General features: G+C 40.2%; 2 protein-coding genes across 2 annotated transcripts in view; both read left to right on the plus strand.

Moving 5' to 3' along the window:
* Positions 1 to 1,209: 1,209 nt before the first annotated feature.
* On the plus strand, positions 1,210 to 11,508 carry LOC130216844 (fibronectin type III domain-containing protein 7-like). The gene is made up of 11 exons (XM_056448724.1): positions 1,210 to 1,248; positions 1,331 to 1,352; positions 2,852 to 3,112; positions 3,302 to 3,562; positions 4,254 to 4,523; positions 6,067 to 6,327; positions 8,174 to 8,446; positions 8,753 to 9,019; positions 10,847 to 11,107; positions 11,191 to 11,451; positions 11,501 to 11,508. Exons 3-11 carry the CDS (start codon positions 3,007 to 3,009, stop codon positions 11,506 to 11,508), a joined length of 1,968 nt encoding a protein of 655 aa, XP_056304699.1. The 5' UTR covers positions 1,210 to 1,248; positions 1,331 to 1,352; positions 2,852 to 3,006.
* Positions 11,509 to 13,573: 2,065 nt separating this feature from the next.
* Positions 13,574 to 23,155, plus strand: part of LOC130216807 (uncharacterized) — a 47,235-nt gene continuing 37,653 nt past the window's right edge. The window contains exons 1-8 of the mRNA XM_056448690.1: positions 13,574 to 13,832; positions 14,009 to 14,269; positions 14,868 to 15,128; positions 15,884 to 16,144; positions 17,884 to 18,144; positions 19,566 to 19,832; positions 20,498 to 20,758; positions 21,208 to 21,462. Coding sequence (XP_056304665.1) covers positions 13,733 to 13,832; positions 14,009 to 14,269; positions 14,868 to 15,128; positions 15,884 to 16,144; positions 17,884 to 18,144; positions 19,566 to 19,832; positions 20,498 to 20,758; positions 21,208 to 21,462 — 1,927 coding nt within the window. The 5' untranslated portion in view covers positions 13,574 to 13,732. The remainder of the gene's footprint in view (positions 13,833 to 14,008; positions 14,270 to 14,867; positions 15,129 to 15,883; positions 16,145 to 17,883; positions 18,145 to 19,565; positions 19,833 to 20,497; positions 20,759 to 21,207; positions 21,463 to 23,155) is intronic.

Raw genomic sequence — 23,155 nt, forward strand, 5'->3', positions numbered from 1 at the left:
TGTGAGTAGTATGAAGGTAATTGGGACATACTACATCCTTCATTTGTCATTATCACATGATCTACCTGCGTCAGTTGCGTCGCTTTACTCCCATTCATGAACTCCTCACAGTGCATCATGGGATAGCCAACACAATCTCACGGCAAAACGTACTCAGTGAAAAATAGTAAACGCTGAATTGCTTGTGGTAATTTTGACTACTATGCTAATTCAAGGTAGAAACAATCACTCTTCTGTGTTTTGTCATTTCAATAAAATAACACCGTTAGAAAGAAATATACACACATTTAGGAAAAGTCAGGGTATTATAGACATGTGGGTTCAAGCAAAGTTATTAAATTACAAAATTAAAAAGTGGTCAAAATGACCGCCTCTGTAGTTCTAGTGTCCGCTAGTGAAATCAAAACTTACCGTATGATCTTTTTAGCTCACAATGCTAGTGTTGTGCTGTGCATGTCATTAAGACAAACAATAGTGTGCTCTTGTTATCTTTAATTGAAATCTGAAAATGCACTTCCTGTTTGTTTTCAGTTCAATTCTCAGATTAGGTCTGTCTGAGTATTGGGCGGGGCTAACGCACTTAACCACACCCCTCCAGCTGTCAGTTTACAAACAGAAATGGTGAGGGGGAGGAGTCTGTTAGACTGTAATAACTCTCCCCAAACCCCTTTACACCATCTTTCTGAATGAAATGCCTACTTTACTACAGCCAATCAGCTCACAGTAGAAAAAACAAGCCACGCCCACTGCTTTCTCATTTAATATTCCACTTCTCTAGAAATTGCTTTATAATACAAAGAAAAAACGATTGCAGCTTCCGGTCCACGCAGACTTTAATAAATATGTAATTTTATGTATAATAAAAAAGTAGTTGTTTTTATTCAAGTGCTTTACAGTAGGTCAATATATTTAAGATATGGAAAACATTATGAAATGCTCACTCTGATAAATGGTGCTGATAATTTCCTCAGTTTCTCCCTCAATATAGATTTCCACTCAGTTCCTCCCTTTTGGCTTTTTGTTGTGTTGTTATTTGGCAGCTCCTCAGGGAGTAAAGCAGAACAGGACAGGCCCGGCGGCTCCTCTGATTGGCTCCTTCGCCTGAGGTGTTCCTGCTCTATAGCCCAGAATCTGAAAACCTTTTGTCTCTGACACCCTTGTAAACCATTATTTGTAATATTTCAGGTATTGTCAAAGATGAGAGTGCTGGAGACACTAGGTGTTGTAGTTTTACTGACTCTAACTCAGGTAAATTTATGATTCTGTACAAATGAATTATGTGTATAATTGTCTATAAGGAATATTTTAATTGTTCTTATTATTTTGCCAGACATGGAGCACTCAGTCACAAGGTAAGTTAACTTTTCAAGAATGACTTGTTTTATTCGACCAGTAAAAGTTCTAATCTTAATGGCGACTACTTTTATTACATTTATTAAAGTTACATTGCAAATATTGTTCATAATGAACCAGATTTAGTCTGTTTAATCTTTGTTTTATTAGTAAAATAAATGGATATTGAAATCGTACATTTTCCCCATGATTTTTTTTACCAGACAACACACACTAAAATGTAATTCAGTGTAACAATATAGCATAAATGAGTTCATCCACTTTTGAAAATTAATACTTCTATCCATTTCTTAGTGATTATAGACAATATCTTTTGGTGCACTTAAACAAAACAGTTTTATTAACAGTTTTATCCATTACAATAACATTTGTTTTACCTAACATCAATGCAATGATAATACATTAAAGTTACTGCAAAAAAAGACAAACAAAATTTTATAACATTATTTATAATTATTAATTTACAAATTTTATATATATTTTTAATTAAATAAATTTAAATTAATTAATTTGATACTTTTTAAAATGTTTTTCTGGATTTTTCCTGTTTATTAAATTTTATTTGAGTTTTACCCCAACATATTCAATTTGGGTTTACTCATTTTTGGACTGTGATCTTATTTATTTCCTGTTTTCACTGTGGTACTGTCTAATATAATGAATATACACAAATATATTATTGTGAAGCATCCCATAGAAAATATTAATTAAAAAAGGGAGATGTGTGAGGGGTGAATATATATATATATATATATATATATATATATATATATATATATATATATATATATATATATATATATATATATATATATATATATATATACATACTCTACCGGTCAAAAGTTTGCGGTCTTTTTTAATTTTAAGAAAATACTTCTGTTCATCAAGGCGGCATTTATTTAATGTAAAAAGAATAATTTTTGAATATTTATTTATTAAATATTTATTTATTACTTGTATGTATTTTCAAATGAAATTATTAGTCCAGTCATTATTGCTTTTATTACTAATACAAGTAATAATAAAAATAGTAGAAAACTGGGGTAATGAAGTTATCATTGAAATCACTGGAGTAAATTATTAAATTAAATTATAAACTACTTTACAACAGTTATTTTATAGTGCAATAACATTTCACTATTTTACAATTTGTACTGCCTTTTTGATTAAATAAATGCAGCCTTGGTGAGCAGGAGAAGCTTATTTTAAAACATTTAAAAATCCTACTGACCCCATACTTATGACTTATGTGTGTGTATATATATCCTGCAACAGGAGAAACTTATTTTAAAACATGCAAAAATGACTTTTGTAGTGTGTGTGTGTGTGTATATATATATATATATATATATATATATATATATATATATATATAAACATATTTTATAAAGTAAATATATATATATATATATATATATTCACTTTATAAAATATGTTTACATGAATTGTTTTTCCCTAGAATATATGGCTTTAATGCGTGATCTTTTATTTTCAGAATGCAATATAAATGCAATATCCTCTCCTTCGGCATCATCGCTGTTGGTTCAATGGAACAGACTACCGGGTGTAACAAATTATTTCTTGGACCTTCGGGTTGTGAACGACACAAACACAGCTCCGGTTGTAACGTCGGTCCCCGGGAGTCTGTCGATGAAAGAGGTGTTTGGTTTGAAGACGGGGACGCTGTACACGGTCACAATTAAAGGGTTTATGTATTATACTGTTTTGTGTGTTGATACAAAAATAGCAAGAACAGGTAATTATTCCCTCCTTTATAAAGAAATGTTTAAATATATGTGAGTCAGCAATCAATTGAATAGACAACAACTAAGCTATTGTTAAGAATATTAGGTTAAAATTTGATATGCATTTCTTTGCATGACATCAATAAACCGAGTGCAGATGATATGATAACGATAATGTTTGTCTTTTGTTTCCGCTCCAGCACCGGGTACATCTCAGATAACCTATTCAAAGTCAATATCAAGTACAGCCATCTGGCTAGAATGGGAGTGGGTGCAAACAGCGCTGCAATACATTTTGATGGTAAATTCAACGTTGACAGGGGAACGGTACAACTTCACTTATGCAAATAATAGCACACTGGTTGGAAATCTTCGACCGGCGACTATGTATGACTGTTATGTGGTCACATCCAATGCTGGAGGTCTTGGAGCAAAAAGCAAAGTACGGACCGTCACCACACGTAAGTGAGCATTACTAGCGCTTCGCTTTGAAAGTGTCCTGTGAAAAAGTCTGGACACCCTATGAAGTTCAAATTGCTGGCAGTGCTAATCAAACAGCTGAACTGATAAAGTTTGATGAGTGTGTTAGGCTGGAGCTTCAGGTGTGTGTGTGTGTGAACACACTCGGGATGTTTAATCTGAGCCAAAACTGGGTCCTGATCAAGACCATGATCCCAAACCCAGCATCAGATCTACACTAGAACAGCTGAAGAAAACAATAGTCTTCAATAGTTGGAGATGAGGCGGCATGGTGGCTCAGTTGTTAGCACTGTAGCCTTACATAAAGAAGGTCACTGGTTTAAATCCCGGCTGGGTCAGTTGGCGTTTCTGTGTGGAGTTTGCATGTCCTCCCCGTGTTCTCCGGTTTCCCCCACAGTCCAAAAACATGCACTATAAGTGAATTGAAAGAACTAATTTGGCAGTAGTGTATGAGTGTGTGTGTGAATCTGAGAGTGTATGGGTGTTTCCCAGTACTGGGTTGCAGCTAGAGGGGCATCCGCTGTGTAAAACATATGCTGGAATAGTTGGTGGTTCAGTGACAGTTTTTGTACCTTTATTTCTGAGAGTGTAGGGTGTCCAGCTTTTCACGTCAATGTCACTGCAAGTTATCTTCAAATGTTAACCCCCATTGGTTAATGTCTTGACTCTCAGTGATCCAGCCTCCAGCGGCGGTCACAGTGCTACAGACGGGCCCCCAGTCTGCCCGCATCAGCTGGCAACCTGTGGACAAGGTTCTAGTCTACCAAATTACCATCAAAAACTGGAATTCCCCAAACACTACACTGTATTCAAACACTGTGTTCAACAACTCACTGGATATGACGAATATGTCACCTTGCTCTTCATACCTAATCTCAGTGTCTTCAATTAATGCCCTCCTGGAAGTTGGAGAACCCAAGCAGATCAACTATACAACAAGCAGTAAGCCATATCTTTTCAAATATATATGCAGATTTTCTACTTTTATGTCAAATTATGAGTCATTTTTTTAATGGTTTTGTTGTTTTTTTGCCTTTATTTTGATAGAAGAGTATAGGAACTGTTTTAGAAGTAGGGGTAAGGGTATTGGGAAGTACTGGGTAGTACTGGCAAGGGTCCATAAGCCAGTGCTTGATGATGAAGCTCAAAATGTTGAACTTGTAAGACACATTTTTGGAGCAATCATATATTGGTATGCATTTAGATTCATTTAGATCTACCCTTTTTAAATATTGAAAACAAATGGAGGAAAACTACGATGCAAGCAAAATGAATTTGTTGATAGAAATGCTTGAACCCTAGCTCTAAATCTAGCCATAATTAATCCAGATGATTCATGGTGCATTCCAAATGTGACTGGCCTTTTGAAGGGCACTTCAGAGTGAAAATAATCATGGCCACTGCATTGTTGTTCCAAACCAAAGTGCTCAAAATTGGCCATTTCAAATGCTACAATTGATGGACACTTTGGGCACCATAATACTTTGCACAGAGAAGTTGACTGGTGCCAAACAGTGCATTTCATTCGCAAGGGCTTATCCCTTTACTCCAGGGGTGGGCAAACTCGGTCCTGGAGGGCCGGTGTCCTGCACAGTTTAGCTCCAACACTACTCAAACACACCTGAACATGCTAATCAGTGTCTTCAAGATCACTAGAAATCTATAAGCAGGTGTGTTTGATTAGAGTTGGAGCTAAACTGTGCAGGACACCGGCCCTCCAGGACCGAGTTTGCCCACCCCTGCTTTACTCTAATCCCTATGAAGCTATCACTCCAGAGCAGGGGTTACCAACTCTGTTCCTTAGGATCTCCCTTCCTGCAGAATTCATTTGCAACTCTGATCAAACACACTTGCATGTATTTATTAAGTACTGTACTGCTTCAAGTCCTAATAAATTGTTTCAGGTGTGTTTGATCAGGGTTGGAGCTGAACTCTAGCAAATTAGATCTCAAGGAACGGGTTTAAGGACCTCTGCTCCAGAGGGTAAACCCTAAGAAGAGATTCAGGCAGGGGTACCCAATCCTGTTCCTGGAGATCTACCTTCCTGCAGAGTTCAGGTCCAACCATGATCAAAAGTAACTGTAGGATCTGTACTAAAAGTAAGATCTGAAGGAGCACTTGGTAATTGCAGACTGGTGTTTGATCAAGGTTGCAGCTGAACTCTGCAAGAAGGTAGAACTCCAGGTATAGGGTTGGTCACCCCGGAATTAGGGCATAGGAATGAGTCCTTCAACTTCCAAAGCAATGACAGACTTAGGCAATCAAGTTTAGCTGAAAATGGCACTGAGATCAAATTGAGCCATTAGCCATATAGGCTAATTAGTTAATCCTTTAAATGAAAATAACCTATTAAGTTAGTTTGACACCTCCAGCTTCTGGTATGGCTGACTGAAATAAGAATTAATGTACTATTAAGTTTAAACTTACTTGAGTTTAACTCTCTTCAGTGAGTTCTGTTCATTAACTCAAACTCTTTCCCACACAGCTTTGGGTCCAGTGACGTCAGTCTCGGTGGACTACAGCTGTGCTACATATTCAGCTTCAGTCACCTGGACAACTGTGTTTGGGGCCACTTCTTACCGTGCCACTGCTGTAAGTCGCAGTGGTACAGTTCTGTCCTGCACATCAAACACTACAATGTGCCAACTTGTAAATCTAGCATGTGGGGAAAACTACATTGTACACGTCACCGCACAATCAAACAACTGTGAAAGCACTGGCAATGCCACCACATCCTTCCAAACAGGTGAGATGTAGGCACGACAAAAACTTTAATCAGTTTTCCATGTACCTTTCATAACCTACTTTTAAAAGTAATCCATTGAGAGTTACTTTCCATTACTTTTTCATCTAAGCAGAGCTAAGAACATTTTTGACAAATGTAAGGCCCTTTTACAACAGTAGTTACTTGAGAAGTGAATAATATTTGTATTAATTTTAATTGATGCTCAATCTGTTGTAGTGAAAGTGAGGCGAGTAAGTGAGGTGAGACTGGCATTACCTTTAGTAAAAAAGTTATTTTACTAGTTACTTGAGAAAAAGTAATCCGATAAGTAACCCAAGTTACTTGCAATGCATTACACCCAAAAACACTGCTTCCTGTTGGCATTCATGGAGAATAATCTGAACTAAAATCAGTGATTTGTGATGTGCAATCAGGATATCTATCCTCCTGCATTTCTGATTATCAATGCCCTCTATTCAACCATGAGCTTTAAAGACACTTGATCCACAACAGAGAAGTCCCTGGAGATAGCATTGTCTCTAATGGGACATCTGAATAGTTTCACAACAGCGAGTGTTCTTTTTCTGTTGTGCTGACCCATTTCAGATAGTTTTATATTGTGCGATCAAGAGTCATGTCACAGTGTGGGAAATTGTTCTTCATTCAATAGAGGTGTATTATTTACATGAAGGACATAATGCTTCCAAAGTTATTGCCATTTGTCTTGTTTGTGAACTCATGGAAGCTGAGAAGCCGCTGGTACTGTGTTCCTAATCCATTTTAAGCTATTATATCTCAGTCAATGGTGTTATGGATTATATGGTTGCTACAGTCCTAAATGGGGCAACAAACTTATTTTCATATGTCTGTGGATTCTCTGCCAGCTATGACAATGCTGAGAATGCAATGCAAAAATGTGTTATAAATTGTATTCTGACATAAAAGAATGAAGTTAGAAAGAATTTGATATTCATGTACTTGAGCATTGTATATTTCGGGCCAGGGCCTATAATGGTTTCAGTATAGTTTCAGTGCTCTAAATCTCACAAAATTCCACTGGGACAGACACCTTTTTTTAAACTTCAGAAAATTCAGCATGAGTTGACCTATAGTTAACTCTTAAAATGAAAGATCAAAATCTAAGCAAGGTGTTATGTGTTCTCAGACAGGAAGCTAATACCCACCCAGTCCTGTGCAGGGAGAATGTAGTACCTAGAGAACATGCCTTTTTTTTAGGCATGCGCTCTGTTATGTGAATTACCCCTGCAGGCACAGGACATCAACATGATGTCATATTGACATTGTACCCCAAAGTACCACAACGTCATGGGGACGTTGGATTTTGTTTGGAAATGAAAATGGGTTGACGTCAGAATCCAACATCAGGCTGACTCCAATGTCCAACCTAAAATCAATCTAAAATCAACCAAATATCAACATCTAATCATGTTACAACTTGACGTTGTGTGGACGTTACCACTATAACATCTATCAGACAATTTTGGGTCACTTTCCAACACAATCTAAAATCAACCAAATATCGTCATAGTTTGATGTCGTTATTGGACGTTAAAATAATATTGTCCTTAGACGCTGGCTAGACATTGAATTTTGGTCGCTTGACGTCATGACCTAAAGCTAACCTAATATTATTGTCTTATGATATTGAGTGCCAGCCGGGACTCTTTTCAGAGCAGTAAGAACTGGCATAACAGTAAACTAAAACTCATTTCAGAAAATCAAATAACAAGATTAGTAGATTAGAAGATACTGAAAATTAAGATTAGCGTTGTATTGTCTGTAACCTGTGTTATTTGATGCTTATCTTACTAAAGTTTAATACATTTCTTTGTACGCTTGTTTACAGTTCCCTGTGCGCCCTCCAATCTGATGCTGTATCGGGAGTGCAGCAGCAATGTCATCATCTTTTCTTGGGCTCCAAATAATTACTCTGCTTACTACTTTGCGAGGGCTGTTGACTCGGTTGGAAAGGTCATGGAATGTATGACTACAGACACATCGTGCTTCTTTACCGACACCACATGTGGACGCCTTTACAACTTCACCGTCTCGGGTTCTTCATCTTCAGTTAAACAGCAGTGCAACTCTGCATCCAGTTCAGCAATTCAAATACGAACTGGTAATAAATATATATCTTCAAAATCTATACGTGTTTATCGTGATTAAACTTGGTCCTTTGGACCTGTCCTGCAGAGTTTACTTCCAACTTAAATTGGACACACCTGAACCAGCTAATCAAGCTCTCTCTAGGTATACTAGAAACTCTGATGCAGGTGTGTTGAAGGAAGTTGGAGCTAAACTATGCAGTACACCAGCCCTATGGGACCAGGTTTGGGCACCCCTGATCTTGACTGTTGTCTTGACTTGTTGGCCTAAATATTCAACTCACAGCATATTATGTATTATGTTAATCTCATTCCATCAGCACCCTGCCCACCAAGGAACATGCGCACTTCTTCGAACTGTCAGACAGATGTTTTAACCAGCAGCTGGGAAGGTGCGGATGGAGCCCTACGGTACACAGTGGAGGCCTTTGGAAACCGTGGAAATCAGAGCTACTATACGTGTAGCTCATTGAAGCAGAGCTGCACGATCACTGGCATAAACTGTGGGGAAAGTCTTACCATGATAATCACTGCTGCTGATAATGAGTGCTCCAGTGTTCTGTCTCTTGGGGAAGTAGGTCAGACTGGTGAGTGACAATACCCCCTGGCTGAAAAACAGTATTGTTACATGCAATCAATTTAAGCAGGTGCAATTCCTAGTCATGAGATTTTGTAAAATGAGTGAAACCTAGTCCCTTATTCAAATACTACCTTAACTAACAGGCTTTTCTAAGTGGAGTTTGCAGGTTTTTGGTGCATCTGTTTTCCCACAATCCAAAGACGTGCATAATCCTAATCAATGTGGGCGCTGAAATGGTCTGACCATCACCCAGAGTTTTTCCTGCCTTCAGACTGAGACAATGGGAAAGGTTAAGCTGGCAGACTAGTGGTTTGGAGGACGGTTAGATGGGTGTTTGTGAAATTATAAACTATTGATGTAGCACAAGTGGTCACAAGCATCAGTTAATTTGTTGCCTGATGCAAAAAAAGTACAAATATTATTTTAAATTTTAGCATGAATACATTCCAGGCCTCTTACAACACTGAAGAGAATGAATAAGCCCATTAAACAAAGAGTAAAGTGGGTAAAAATGGCATTTTGCTAACCAGAATAAGGCCCAATCCTAATTCTATTTCATACTCCTACACCTGCGTCTTCCTCTTGAACCTTTAACAGGTTTCTCACTCTCAAAGCTGAAAAGTAATTTTCAGCTCCAACATATGAGCCTCTGGGTTTCCTGAGGTGTTCCTATTATAATGCAGATGTGTGTTTATTGTAAAAATCCTTATTATTGGTCATTTTTTTACATTAGTGGGTCTCTTTGATTGCTTGTGCAGCCATGTTGCTGCTGTAGCTGTTGAATTCAAGGAAATCTCTCAAACCCCTTTAAATATCCCCTACCCCTACACCTCCAAGCAAAAGAAAATCGAAACATTTATACCCCTTGAACGCAGGGGGAAGTGGAAGTGCTAAAGCTGTGGTCATACTAGAGTTTGAGCTTGTGAAATTCTGTCAGACAGCGCTGTGAAAGCGGGCAGGGTAATGATGATTAGACATCGATAAAGCGAGCGAATGCTCCATATTTGAAATTTATGTACAGAGAGGTCACATTTTGATCTGGTCTCAAGCAATCATGTGATGTGTTTTCGCAGAACAGAGTTCACCACTCTTGAACATTGGAACTTAGCAACATACAAAACTTATCTTGTCGTGTCTTGTCTTGTATGAATGGAAGTCTATGGGGCGAAAAGTCCCAGTATGACCATGGCTTAAGATAGAATTGGAATTTGGTCTAAATTAGACTGTTCTGCATCATTTCAAACACACATACCCTTGCTACCCTGCTGAAAAATCCAGCTTAAACCAGCCTAGGCTGGTTGGCTGGTTTTAGCTGGTTGACCAGCCTGGTTTTAGAGGGGTTTTGGCCACTTTCAGGCTGGTTTCCAGCCATTTCCAGCCTGGTCTTAGCTGGTCAGGCTGGAAAATGACCAGCTAAAACCAGCTTGACCAGCCTGGTTTAAGCTGGACATAGCTGGTTTTGGCTGGCCTTCCAGCCTGGCAAGGTGGTTAAGCTGGTTTTAGCTGGTCATTTTCCAGCCTGACCAGCTAAGACCAGGCTGGAAATGGCTGGAAACCAGCCTGAAAGTGGCCAAAACCCCTCTAAAACCAGGCTGGTCAACCAGCTAAAACCAGCCAACTAGCCTAGGCTGGTTTAAGCTGTTTTTTTCAGTAGGGTAAACTCCTCTCCACAAATCATTCTACCCAAATTCCTGCCAGAATGCATAAAATAACTGCTATGCAAAGAACCTCTGATTGCCTGAGTATTATTCCGAATGGACGAATTGAGATTTGTTGTTTAACATTTATGTGCCAAAATGCGCATGCTTTAAATACTTTATGTTGTGTTTTTTAGCTCCCTGCAAACCTCAAAGTCTGTCAGCAGTGGTGGACTGTGGCTCAGATTCTATCTCTCTGACATGGGAGGCCTCATTAGGTTCTGTATTCTACATGGCCACTGCAGTGGATCGGTTTGGAACTTCTTACACTTGTAGCTCAATGGATGTACGTTGCCAGATCACTGGGCTGAGCTGTGAATCAAATTATACCGCTTCTGTCATGGCATCCGATATCAGATGCAACAGTTCTGTCAGTGACAACATCACTGTGCAAACAGGTGCAATAGACATGTAAATTTACCATAGCACAATTACCTTGATGTCTGACACCTCATAACCAACTTCCTGCCCTATCTCTCAGGTCCCTGTCCCCCACAGGGTGTTCAAGCTGTGCTGGACTGTCAACAAAACCAAGCACTGGTGAGCTGGAAGGGATCTCCAAGTGTGATTTCCTTCACTGCCACTATGGAGGATGAGGCCGGCGGGTTACTCAGCTGCAGCACCACAGCCAGCAGCTGCCGGATCCCCAACCTGAAGTGTGGACAAGTTTATGGCATTAGTGTTCTTCACCATGATGGAATTTGTCCCAGTATGACTTCCCGTGCCATGCAAATGAGGTCTGGTAAGGAAGCTTTAGGCCATAACATTTATGTAAAATGTTTATATTTTAGGTCTTTGAAGGTCTCTTCTTTTCACCACATTTCTACAGAGGTGTACAACCCTAATAATGAATAAATCACTGGAGGTTAAAAATATCTAAGGTGGTGGTAGTCCAAAACAAGCATGATAATCCACATGACAGGGTGACAGCCAAAAGGCAAAATACAGAAACACACATTGAGGTAGTTGTGGCCTAATGGTCAGTAAGTTGGACTTGAAACCCAAAGATTTCTGGTTCAATTCCCAGTCCCGGCAGTAATTAAATGTGAGGGGTTTCAATACCCTAACTGCAAGTCACCTAACTGCTCCTGTCTATTGGAGGCAATGGGTGTGCACTTGAATGGTTCAAAACACTTATTATTTAAAATCAGAGGACCAATTTTGGTAAAAGGACCAAGTATGGGAGGACCGAGGCAGAGGACCAAGTATGGATAAACTATACTTGACAACGTTCACTTCACGTTCAGTAAACAAAGTGCCCTCTATTGGCCACCAAGGGCATAACAAGGGGTCACTGTGATATCACCCACACTCCAAGGATCAGATGCCAGATGCTCCAACCTGTGCCCAGTCAGGAATATTTAGAGTCCACCTCAAAACCTACAGCAGTCCAAGTGTTTTCTGAGTCTACTCCAGAGAACTTTCCACTCATGAACTCACTCCAGTCTCAGAGCCTGTACTAGAACTGGTTAGGGAGCAGGTCCCAGTCTGTGACATTGATTTAAAGCCAGCCGTTGATGTCTACAACACCGCTCAATGGTCCTCAGCACAATTTGCGCCACCATGGTAGTCATTGGCTCACTGAAGTGTTTGGCACCTCCATTTGCACCACTGTTGGTCATCCCCTTCCAATTGAACCACCATGGTGATCTCCCATCTGGTCTGCTGTCTCAATGGTTCTCCCCTGGGTCTGTGCACCTGCCTGTTCTGTACCTGTCTTTTTGTCACCACATCAGCCTGGCCCATCATTCCTCATCCCCCTGTTTCACCTCCCTTCTGAACTGTCCTGACTTTAGTTGGAGTGCCTGGGATGTTTGCTTGTTAGTTTTCCCCTTTATATGTCCCTTGGGTTTATTACTTGTTATTTCTTAATTTTGCTCGGTATGCTTTCTCTGAGGTTTTTACTTTATGTTCCATGGCTTGTGGTTTTCCTGCTGCATTTTGGACTTCCTATTGTGGATTACTTTTTTGTTTTCGCTCTTTTGTCATATGGACGACTTTATTTCGCCAATAAAGTAAATGGCTGGACTTGGATCCTCTTCCAAGCTGTACTTCACACTGCACTTGTAGTTGCTGCTTATTTGCATTAATATGAACTCAGAAGTTCTGCATTTTAAGGCTTTACTTTTTGTAGTATTGTACCTCAGGCCCTCAAGTCCACTATCCTGCAGAAGGGTTACACTTGGCACAGGGTTATACTTGATTGTGTCCCTCTGGACTATTAAACCAATGTTTATTTTACACAGCAAACGTATTCCATGAGAGGTGGGGTCTATTTTTGTTACGCATATGGGTTTAAACATAACCTCTGTACTTATCAGAGGGTTAGTTTAACGAGGTGTGAACTTGTGAAGGTTTGTGAAGTATGAATGTGTAATTTCCTTAATTTTATATCTTTATTTTAAAAAGTTCTTATGTATTTCAGACATGCCAACTTGGGAAAAGTCAATTCCGGGGGAAACAAAGATGATTTGTCGGAGATGTAAGGGGGGAGGAGCGAGTTGGGGTGTAGCGCGACATATTTGAAAAAGTGGGGGGGAGGGGTAGAGAGGCCTAATTTCCGGCGGGTTCTCATTCGTTTGCTGGCGTCCGGGAGTCTCTATTCATTTGCGGGAGAGTTGGGATGTCGGATATTTTCCTTTTCTGTTTTTTTTCTCTTCCCCTTATCTTGTTCATCTGTTGTTGTCTGTAATACTTGAAAATGTAATAAATATATACTTGAAGTCGAAGTTAAAGTATAGAGTTTGAAGAAGAACAAAAAAAATTCACCTTAGGGCTAATAATGTACTTCAACTGTAGATATTTTAAAAAATCTTACTATAGTTTGCTATTAAAACAAATACCATGATCTCTCTGCAGTACCGTGTGGTCCAGCGCATGTCCGGGCTGATGTACAGTGCCCCTCAGGTCTTCTCTCGCTCAGCTGGGATCCAACAGACGGTGCTGTTGGTTATATTTCCACTGTGGTTTCTGGCAGCACTGGAAAGCTGCTTTACTGCAATTCTACCGTGCCGTCCTGCAACATGAGCAATCTGCAGTGTGGAGACTCTTACTCAATAAAGCTCCAGTCATACAACGGCTCTTGTCTGAGCATGTTGAGTGCACCTGTAGTGATCAGAGAGGGTGAGGCACAGATTCATTCTTAAAACATTACTTTCACTAGTAGCATCATTACTCATAACAATCTATGCTGCCAACAACTGTCAGTACATTTGCCTATTCACTACATCATGAATTATTTGTATTTCAGTGGTGCTCTTTGTGTATTATTCTAATGCTTTCTTCCTTGTCCCTGCTAGTGCCTTGTGTGCCCACTAATGTGACGGCTACACGGACCTGTGGCAGCAGCTTGGTGAATGCATCATGGCAAGCAAGCCGTGGTGCTTTATCTTATCTTGCTTTTGCTGTGGGTGAAGATGGACACCATACAAACTGCTCCTCCAACACAACCTCATGTAGCTTCGCTGACCTGCACTGTAGCATCATGTACTCCATCAGTGTGAGCGCTGTAGACGGAAACTGCTCCAGCCTGCAGAGTCAGAACGCTACACTGCGCACAGGTCAGGCTATACTGGTGTTGATATCAATGACAACTCAAAATATAAAAATAAAAGATTAGATATAATATCAGTAAATCATATGAGCATGCATAATTAATACTAAACACTCATGATGGAGAGTTTATTGCTACCATATTTATTATAAGTTTTGACACACGTCATGTATGTGAATGAGATTTAATGCATGCTTAACTATTTTTAAGTGTCATTTGCTCATGCTATGAGATTTTAAATGCAAATATTGAACTTAAGACATGAACTAATACACCCCAACCAGTTTTTGTATTTGTCATGACAACTTGACATTACCAAGACAACAAAACTTGTCATAAATCTGTCATAAACATGATTGTCTTGAGGCTGTTATAAATATGAAGGTGATGAGTTTTCTTAGTGTCATTAATGATTTTATTTAACCTCAACTACAGTGGTACGAGCTAATTTGTCATTAAAATGTCACTAAACATTAATCAAGCTCTTAAAAATGATTTGTCGAGTAATGACGGAATTCGGAACAACACAATCGATCTACAGGAGTGAAAGCACCCTAAATGTATTCACTGTCTCTTTTTCCTGTCGAATTGTTTTCTTTCTCCAGTTCCCTGTTCACCAACTAATGTAAAGAGCGTTGTGAATTGTAGCATCAACTCCGTCTCTCTGTCATGGAGCGCCAGTCTTGCCGCTGTTTCCTATAGAGGCTCCGCATTGGGCAAAGATGGCCATAATATCACATGTGATGCCAAAACTCCAGGGTGCCAGTTAAGCGGCCTGCATTGTGGACAGGAGTATGTTTTTGTCGTAAGTGCTTCTGATGGCACATGTGACAGTCCAAACAGTGCAGAGAACAGACACCAGACAGGTAGCACAATTCATTAGTGTATTAGCAACCCAGGCTTCTTTGGAATATGTGCCCATGGCTACAGTTTTGAGAACTGACAAATATGTACCCCTGACTACGTTGTCTTGCAGTTTTCACAAATCCACAAGAGGGCGTCATGTGCATGTTTGACAACTCCAAAGCCAAAATTTTTCGCCCAGCTGTGAATTTTCTTTAGATTTTTTCCCAGATGATGTTTAACAGATTCAGGAATTTTTCACAGTATTTCCTATAATATTTTTTCTTGTGGAGAAAGTCTTATTAGTTATATTTCGACTAGAGTAAAAGCAGTTTTTTTTAACCCATTTTAGCGTCAATTTTATTAGCCCCCTTAAGCTATATTTGTTTTGGATCGTCTACAGATCAAACCACTGTTATACACTGACTTGCCAATATACTCTAACTTGCCTAGTTAAGCCTTTAAATGTCACTATAAGCTGAATACTAGTGTCTTGAAAAATATCTAGTCAATTATTATGTGCTGTCATCATGGCAGAGAAAAGAAATCAATAATTAGAAATGAGTTAAACTTAAATTAAATCTATTATGTGTAGAAATGTGTAGAAAAAAATCTCTCCGTTAAATGGAAATTGGGGGAAAAATATCTACAAGGGTTCTCAAAAATGTACACTGGGGTACATCTTCCCAATGAGCCTGTGTTTCACAGTACAGTTCACAGTAGTCAATATTTCCATATTTACACTGAAATGTTTCACTCCTCATGTGTTTTTGTCCAGCACCTTGCGCACCTCAGAATGTGTCCAGATTCGTGGACTGTTCCTCTAACAGCCTTAATGTCAGCTGGGCTCCAGGCGTCACAGCTCTAAACTACACTGTCCTGGCCATGACACCAGGTGGCGCTGTGCTCAACTGCACCACCCAGAGCTCCAGTTGTATTGTCACTGGCCTGGACTGTGGTAAGAACTACACTTCTGTCATCACAGCATCCAATGGAGAGTGTCAAGGGCCAGGGAGCCAGAGCCGTCCTGTCCAAACAGGTGAGATTTCTGCAACGCTGACCTGATCGTGGTATGACAGAAGAGCTGAAAAAATGCATTTAAAGATTAAATATGTTGTATTTTATTTTTCAAACATCCTTAGCAGACACAACATAAGCCCAGGCTCACAGTATGTGATTTTTCAGAATCCTGAATGATCGTAGCTTGTCAGACTGCAAGGATGTGATCCCACACTGTAAGATCTCAGTTGTCATAATGTCACATTGAACAACTGAATCAAGACGCACTAAACACGGACAATAAAAACCCATCACTTCCAAGATCACCCGAACCCCTGTGAACAAAACCAGAACCCCCTCTTCTCTTCCTCCACACAGACCACATGGCAGCTTCATAACATAAGGCAGTTCTGATGGGGCGTTCACACCAGATGTGGCTTGAGCAAACAGATGGTGCTATTCGTTTGTAATTAGAAGCTTGAACATTTTGGGCACTATCATACACCCGACGCAAAAGGTGCGTGTAGCTATTTTCAGACCAGCGCAACCTTAATTTGCACCACTTTGTGGACTCATGGGTGTTCTAGAAAGGAGGTGTGTTAAGGCGCATTGTTATTTTGAGGAACTAAAATAGACTGTGCAATAGACCAGCTGAAAGCAGGTCTAAAGTTATTAGTTATGCGCCTATGCAGGTCCAAACTCTTACACATTGCTTAAAACATACAGGGTGTACAGCAATACACAAATTAAAATATTACAAAAATTATTACTTTCTACATAAACAAACATAAAAACCACTGCCTCCATCATCTTGGGGGGCTTTTTTCAGTTTATTCATGGCAACTTGCTTTTGTATAATGTTATTATTAATATTAGTAATAGTAGTAGTATTTATTATATACATATTTATATTTGTTTTATTAAAAACAAGCTTAGATTTGTCCACCTGTCAGGTTTTGGACCATATGGGGTACAGCATGTGTATTAGGATATAACCTTTGACCACACTTTGTTATTATTGTTCATTTATTCGTTTGCTGAAAATTAAAACTGAATTTAGAAATAGTTTTGAAGCAAATCTTTGCGCTTAACAAACAAAATTAAAAAAAAGTCCGCCATGTAAATAGCAAATGCACCATCGTGGGACGCAACTGACTCTTAAAGGAAATGTGAGATGAGACGCTGATTGGTTTAATGCACATTCTGCTCAAAACACACCCAGAACTCATTAAGAGAATAAGCACAACCCTGTTAGACCATGCGCTGTGGCGCAGAGCGTTGTTTTCCATTCTTAAAATAGTACAAGTGGATTCGGACACGCCCTTAAAGGTTTTGAGCTGTACGCTTTAGACTAAATTCATCACATCATTGGATGTCAATATTTACTAAATCTCATGCATTCATGTGCGCACACATTTGGATGCGCACTTCAGAATCTCGCCGGAAGTAGTAGGTTATCCGGGTACTTCTTGCATACTATTTTTCGAATTCTGTCACTACTTCCTACTACTCAGCTCGCATACTGTTTTTAACATACTATGTAGTATGGAAGTATGAGATATCAGATGCAGCCTGAAAGACCTGTAATGGGTGTGACAGACAAAGTTGACATCCAAAACATGTAGTGTTGGCGGTCCTCCAGGAACGTAGTTGAGCAAGCCTGCCTTAAACTTTACTCCCTTCCTCATAATTAAAAATCATACATACTTCACCTTTAAACTGAGTGATTTTACCAATCGTGTTTTCCATAAATATAAAAACAATTCTCTCTCCTGGCAGTGCCGTGTATGCCCTCATCTGTCCGTGCCAGTGTGGAGTGTGTGAGCAACGCTGTGAAGGCATCATGGGGTCCCACAGCCGGAGCATTATCCTACACCAGTGTTCTGACCGGCCCAGGCCAGTACAATCAATCCTGCACAACTTCTGACCTCTCCTGCTCTTTCAAGGGCCTGACCTGCGCACAGACCTACATGCTAAACGTCATCTCTCAAGATAATCAGTGCCACAGCTTAGCCGGCTCCAACGTCTCTGTGACAACAGGTGGGGAAACGCATTAGTTTAACCAGATATGAAGGCCAAGGCTCTTGTAGATTAGACTATTTAAAATAACTTTATCTCAATATACTACACTATAATTTAACTGCATACATTTTCTTTTGGTTTAGTTAGTTTGATTGATGCTTTAGTTAGTTTTAGTGTACTTTTATTTTGCGAAAATTCATAATTATTGTTTATATATTTAGTTTTAGTAGTTTAGTAGCTGGGTGAAGTGTACAATTCCGGTGTAACCCTAAGCAAATTATAATGTTTGCACAGCTTACTTTAACTCTTGTGCGAAGCTCTTAGTACCAAAATTAAATGATTATTTGAACAAACACTGAACCAAAAACTGAACAAATGAATCTTAAATGTAATAAATAAATAAACATTCAAACTTATTTATATTAAAGATTAGATATTAGTTTACATTTGTGGCAGATGAAGAAACAGTTTGACTCCATCAGATTTCTTTAGAGTTTGAACAATTTAAATTTACAGGACATGATTGGCCAATATTTGAACGTAAGCTTAAAAAAAACCCTTAGAAGAAAATGGCACCTACATTTTAAATCTACAGCGTAGAGCCTGATTTATACTTTCGCCTGGTGTCGTATCGCGGGCCTCCGCTGACTGTGCGCGCTCCTAACGAAACAGACAAGGTGTAACACGAGGAGTGACATGAACAACTGAGGTTTGGATCCACGTGCAGGTTTATTGGGTAGTCAGGCAAGCAAAGGTCAACACAGGTGCAAACAGATGTATAAAGGTAATCCAGAATCGTAGTCACTATAACAGGCGAGAGGTCAAAAGGCAGGCGGCAGACAGGGACAATAAGATAAACTAGGCTAAGGTCAAAACACGGGAAAGCAAGACAAGAAAAACCACATTGACTTGTCACTATACAGATAACAAGACTTGGCAAGGAAGTGAGTGTGTGTGCTGCTAAAGTAGTGTGTGCAATCAGTCCAGAAGCAGCATCAGCTGTCCAATCAGTGGAGACCTGGAGCAGGTGTGTGTGTGTGTGGCATGACTGAATATGTAGTCCATAAGTTGTAGTCCATGTGAGATCCAGCGATCTTGGGAGTATGATCGCTGGTGATCGTGACACAAGGTTTTTATACTTGCCACGTTTGCCGTTGTGATATTCTTTAAAACCACTGGGGGCGACCTTCCTGCAAAGATCAGCTCCAACCCTGATCAAACACACCTGAACCAATTAATTAGGACCTGAACAGCACTTTATAATTACAGGCAGGTGTGTTGGATATGGGTTGCAACTGAAATCTGCAGGAAGGTCGATCTCCAGGAACAGGGTTGGTCACCCCTACACAAGATCAATCAATGTTAGGAGATGGTGGAACTATGATTATATTGTCTCAGTATGAATCTGATTTGGCTTTCACATTTTTGACCCTTTCCAGCTCCATGTGATCCTGAGAACGTGACCGCAGTGCTGAAGTGTGACTCGCAGACGGTACACGTGTCGTGGCATGCTTCTGCTGGTGCCAGCGTGTACACCGCCCTGGCAAATACACAGAATCAGACCATTCCTTCTGTTTCCTGCCAAACCTCCAACACATCCTGTGACCTGACGCAGCTCCACTGCGGGGAGGTTTTTAATGTCACTGTGCTTGCTAATGATGGAACCTGCAACAGCTCGGCACGGGCCAGCACCACACTGGAGACAGGTATGAAGAGTTCAGTCTAGGGATGGGCAAACTCTGTCCTGGAGGGTCGGTGTCCTGCAGAGTTTAGCTCCGATTCTAATCAAACACACCTGCCTATGACTTTATAGAAGACGCTAGTCATGTTTACACTCAAAGATGCGAAATTAATTTATGTGCAAAACTAGAATAATATAAAACATTTGCAAATAAAGCACAGTTTTCATTCAACAAGTCCAAGAGAACGAAATTCTCACTTCCCGATAAACTGGCATCAAATATCAAAAGAAGAATGGAAGTTGCTGTGTTAGAAGAAGCCCTTTTTTATATATGATAACTTTTTTTTATATTTATCGATTGAGTTTTTGCATTTACAATTTAAAGGGGTACATTACCCCTCCCCTACCACAACCACAGCATTAAGAGAAAAAAAGAAACATAAAAATAAAATATATATTGTTCCAGAGTTTCTGAGTTGACAGTGAGAAAACAGAGCGCATCATATTTGTTCAGTCCATACACTGAAAAAAAGGATTCAGGTGTGTTTGATTAATGCTAACACAAAACTCTGCAGGACACTGGCCCTCCAGGACTGAGTTCGCCTATCCTTGGTTTAGTCCTTATTACTTCAGACTGGATTGATTGAGCTTCAGCATAATCTTCCTTTACTTGTCTGTGTGATGCCTCAGCACCATGTCCTCCAACAATGAGGTCTCCATCACTGAACTGCAGCACTAATGTGGCCCTGGTTTCCTGGGTCAAGGACCCAGATGCATTGTGGGTAAAGGCCAATGCCACATCTGTCCTAGGACCCACGGCTTCCTGCAACTCTTCTGGCATCAGCTGTTCCCTGGACACTTTGCTGTGTGGTCAGACCTACAGTGTGTATGGTGTAGCCCAGGGCCCACAGTGTGGGAGTACACCCAGTGCTCCGTTCAGTGTTATCACAGGTACGTGCACCACACATTCAAAGTTCAGAATCTAATGATGTGCATTTTTATTCAATGTTTGAGAGGCATAGTGAAGCCCCGCCCCTTTTATAAAAACAGCCAATCGCATTTCGTTTTATCACTGCTCCACCAGTGAGAGTGGGCTCTTGTGAAGTGTCTTGATGGGGGCGGGGCATGTCAGATACTAGAGAGCATTTGATTGGTCACGATTTGGTAAGAAATTTTGAGGAGTTATAAGTTTATATCTGTTTAATATCTTCCAAAGTATTCTCGCTGTTTTGGCCTACTAGCTTAAAGAGCTCCTACAAACAAACAATACTGCTACTAACATCTAAAAAACTTTATTTTAATTTAACAGGACCTTTAAGAACACAAATGTATTATGGGAATAAGGGCTATACATACTTTATAGTCTCAAAATAAAACTTTCCTCTGTTGCTGTTTTCCAGCCCCATGCACCCCTGCAGCAGTGAGCTCTAACTACAGTTGCGGGACCAGCACTGAGCTCAGTTGGACTGACAGTCTGGGCCGAGAGAGTTTCTATGCATATGTGGAGACAAGCGGACACTCGACCTCCTGCATTACAAACCAAACCCACTGTGCCATCAACATGCTGATGTGTGGGAGTCTTTATAATGTCTCTGTGCAATCCATTTCTAGTCACTGCAACAGCAGCTATGCAGCACGCACGCAGCTACAGACAGGTGAACACGCATAAACACACTGTACAGGCATCCTATGAAGATTTACCTCATATAAACCAACCCAGGCTCATTCTGATTACATACCCCTATGTACATTTCTGGTGAGCGCCAAATACGTCACAGGAGGTACGTTTTTTTTGCAGTTTTTGTTTTCGCGAATGCACCAGAGGCTGCTGTGTATGCTTTTTCAGATCTCAAATTTCTCTTGCGAGTGTCATTCATGCCTGCTGTTCTTGCGCGAATCCACCAGAGGCCGCTATCGACTGACTGGCTAACTGAGCGACTGACCCACCCTCCTTCTTCCCTAAACCCAACAAATAGGCTGTTTCTCAATATGTGATCTTGCGTCCTCGTGTTCTCGTGTAACGTCTTTATCATCCGCCAAAGTTCAGATCCAAAACTCAAGACCGCAAGAACGGAGGACGTGTGAAAGTTCCCGGATATGTTCTTGATATTGAGGATGCACCGATGCAGACTTGAAAATTGAACTCGCTCTAGAAGTCCCAGAAGTCATTGCGACTGGAGGTGGGAAGCGCAGCATTTTACATAGATTTATTATTAAAGTTCCGAATTATAACTTATTTACCAGTCAGGAGTAATTCGTGAAGGTCATGTGACCATCAGGGAGAACGCAGCATCCCATTTCTCACAGGACGCGTTCTTTGTTCTCGTGGTCTCCCGAGTTCCTTCTTCCGAGGTGACCTGGCAAGACTGGTCTTCACAAGAACGCAAGTCCGTTCTCTGCGTTCTTGGAATTGAGAAACAGCCACAGTGTTTTCAAAAGCACCGACTGACCCGTCCACCCACTTTCCTAAACCCAACCGACAGTTTTAAAAAGCAATCCAGAACAGCCCTTGCCTGATTTTTACTACGATTTTGTGAGCCACTGGACAAACTGGTAACAGTGGGAATGCTGTCCATACGGAGGTAAGCGGTCAGCTGGTAGCGCGAAAAGGAACTGCGTCATACCTCCCCGTATCGTTCGTTTTAAAGACAAAATGCAGCCATACGTACCTCTGACTACATCAGGGGTGTCCAAACTTGGTCTTGGAGGGCCGGTGCTGCTGAGTTTAGCTCCAACTTGCTTCAACACACTTACCAGGAAGTTAGTATACCTAGTAAGAGCTTGATAAGCTGGGTTATGTGTTTGTGATTAGGGTTGGAGCCAAACTCTCCAGGACACAGGCTCTCCAGGACCAAGTTTGGCCACTCCTGGACTACATAATTCCTAATCTCCAGAAACATATATAGGGCTACGTTTTCAGAATGAGCCTGTGTTGATATAAACACAGGTTCTTTAAAAAAAAAGGTGGCAAATAAATTTAATTCACTTCAGTTTTTCGACATTCACTACATAAAAATTCTGTGTTGTCAAAACCCAACATTGGCATAGACATCAGTAATCTAATTATTCACCTTAATCTGAATAAGACAATGGTATGATTAATGGTTTCATGATCCTGTTTTACATGTTATACTACATAGTTCGATTAGCGTCATTACATCACCACGCTAGTTTCCTCCGGCATTTCATGCAACAACAGTTCTTGTTCATCATGGCACCATATGTGATTTTGGGTGTTTTGTTTTTAATTTGTGACAAGTTCAACTGCAGTTAATTTCTCACACTATGTGTGCAAACAGACGATGGTGGATAAAAATTCTCAAGCAACAGGCCACCTCTGCCATTTCA

The sequence above is a fragment of the Danio aesculapii genome, chromosome 23 (assembly GCF_903798145.1).
Source record: "Danio aesculapii chromosome 23, fDanAes4.1, whole genome shotgun sequence".
Lineage (NCBI taxonomy): Eukaryota > Metazoa > Chordata > Actinopteri > Cypriniformes > Danionidae > Danio > Danio aesculapii.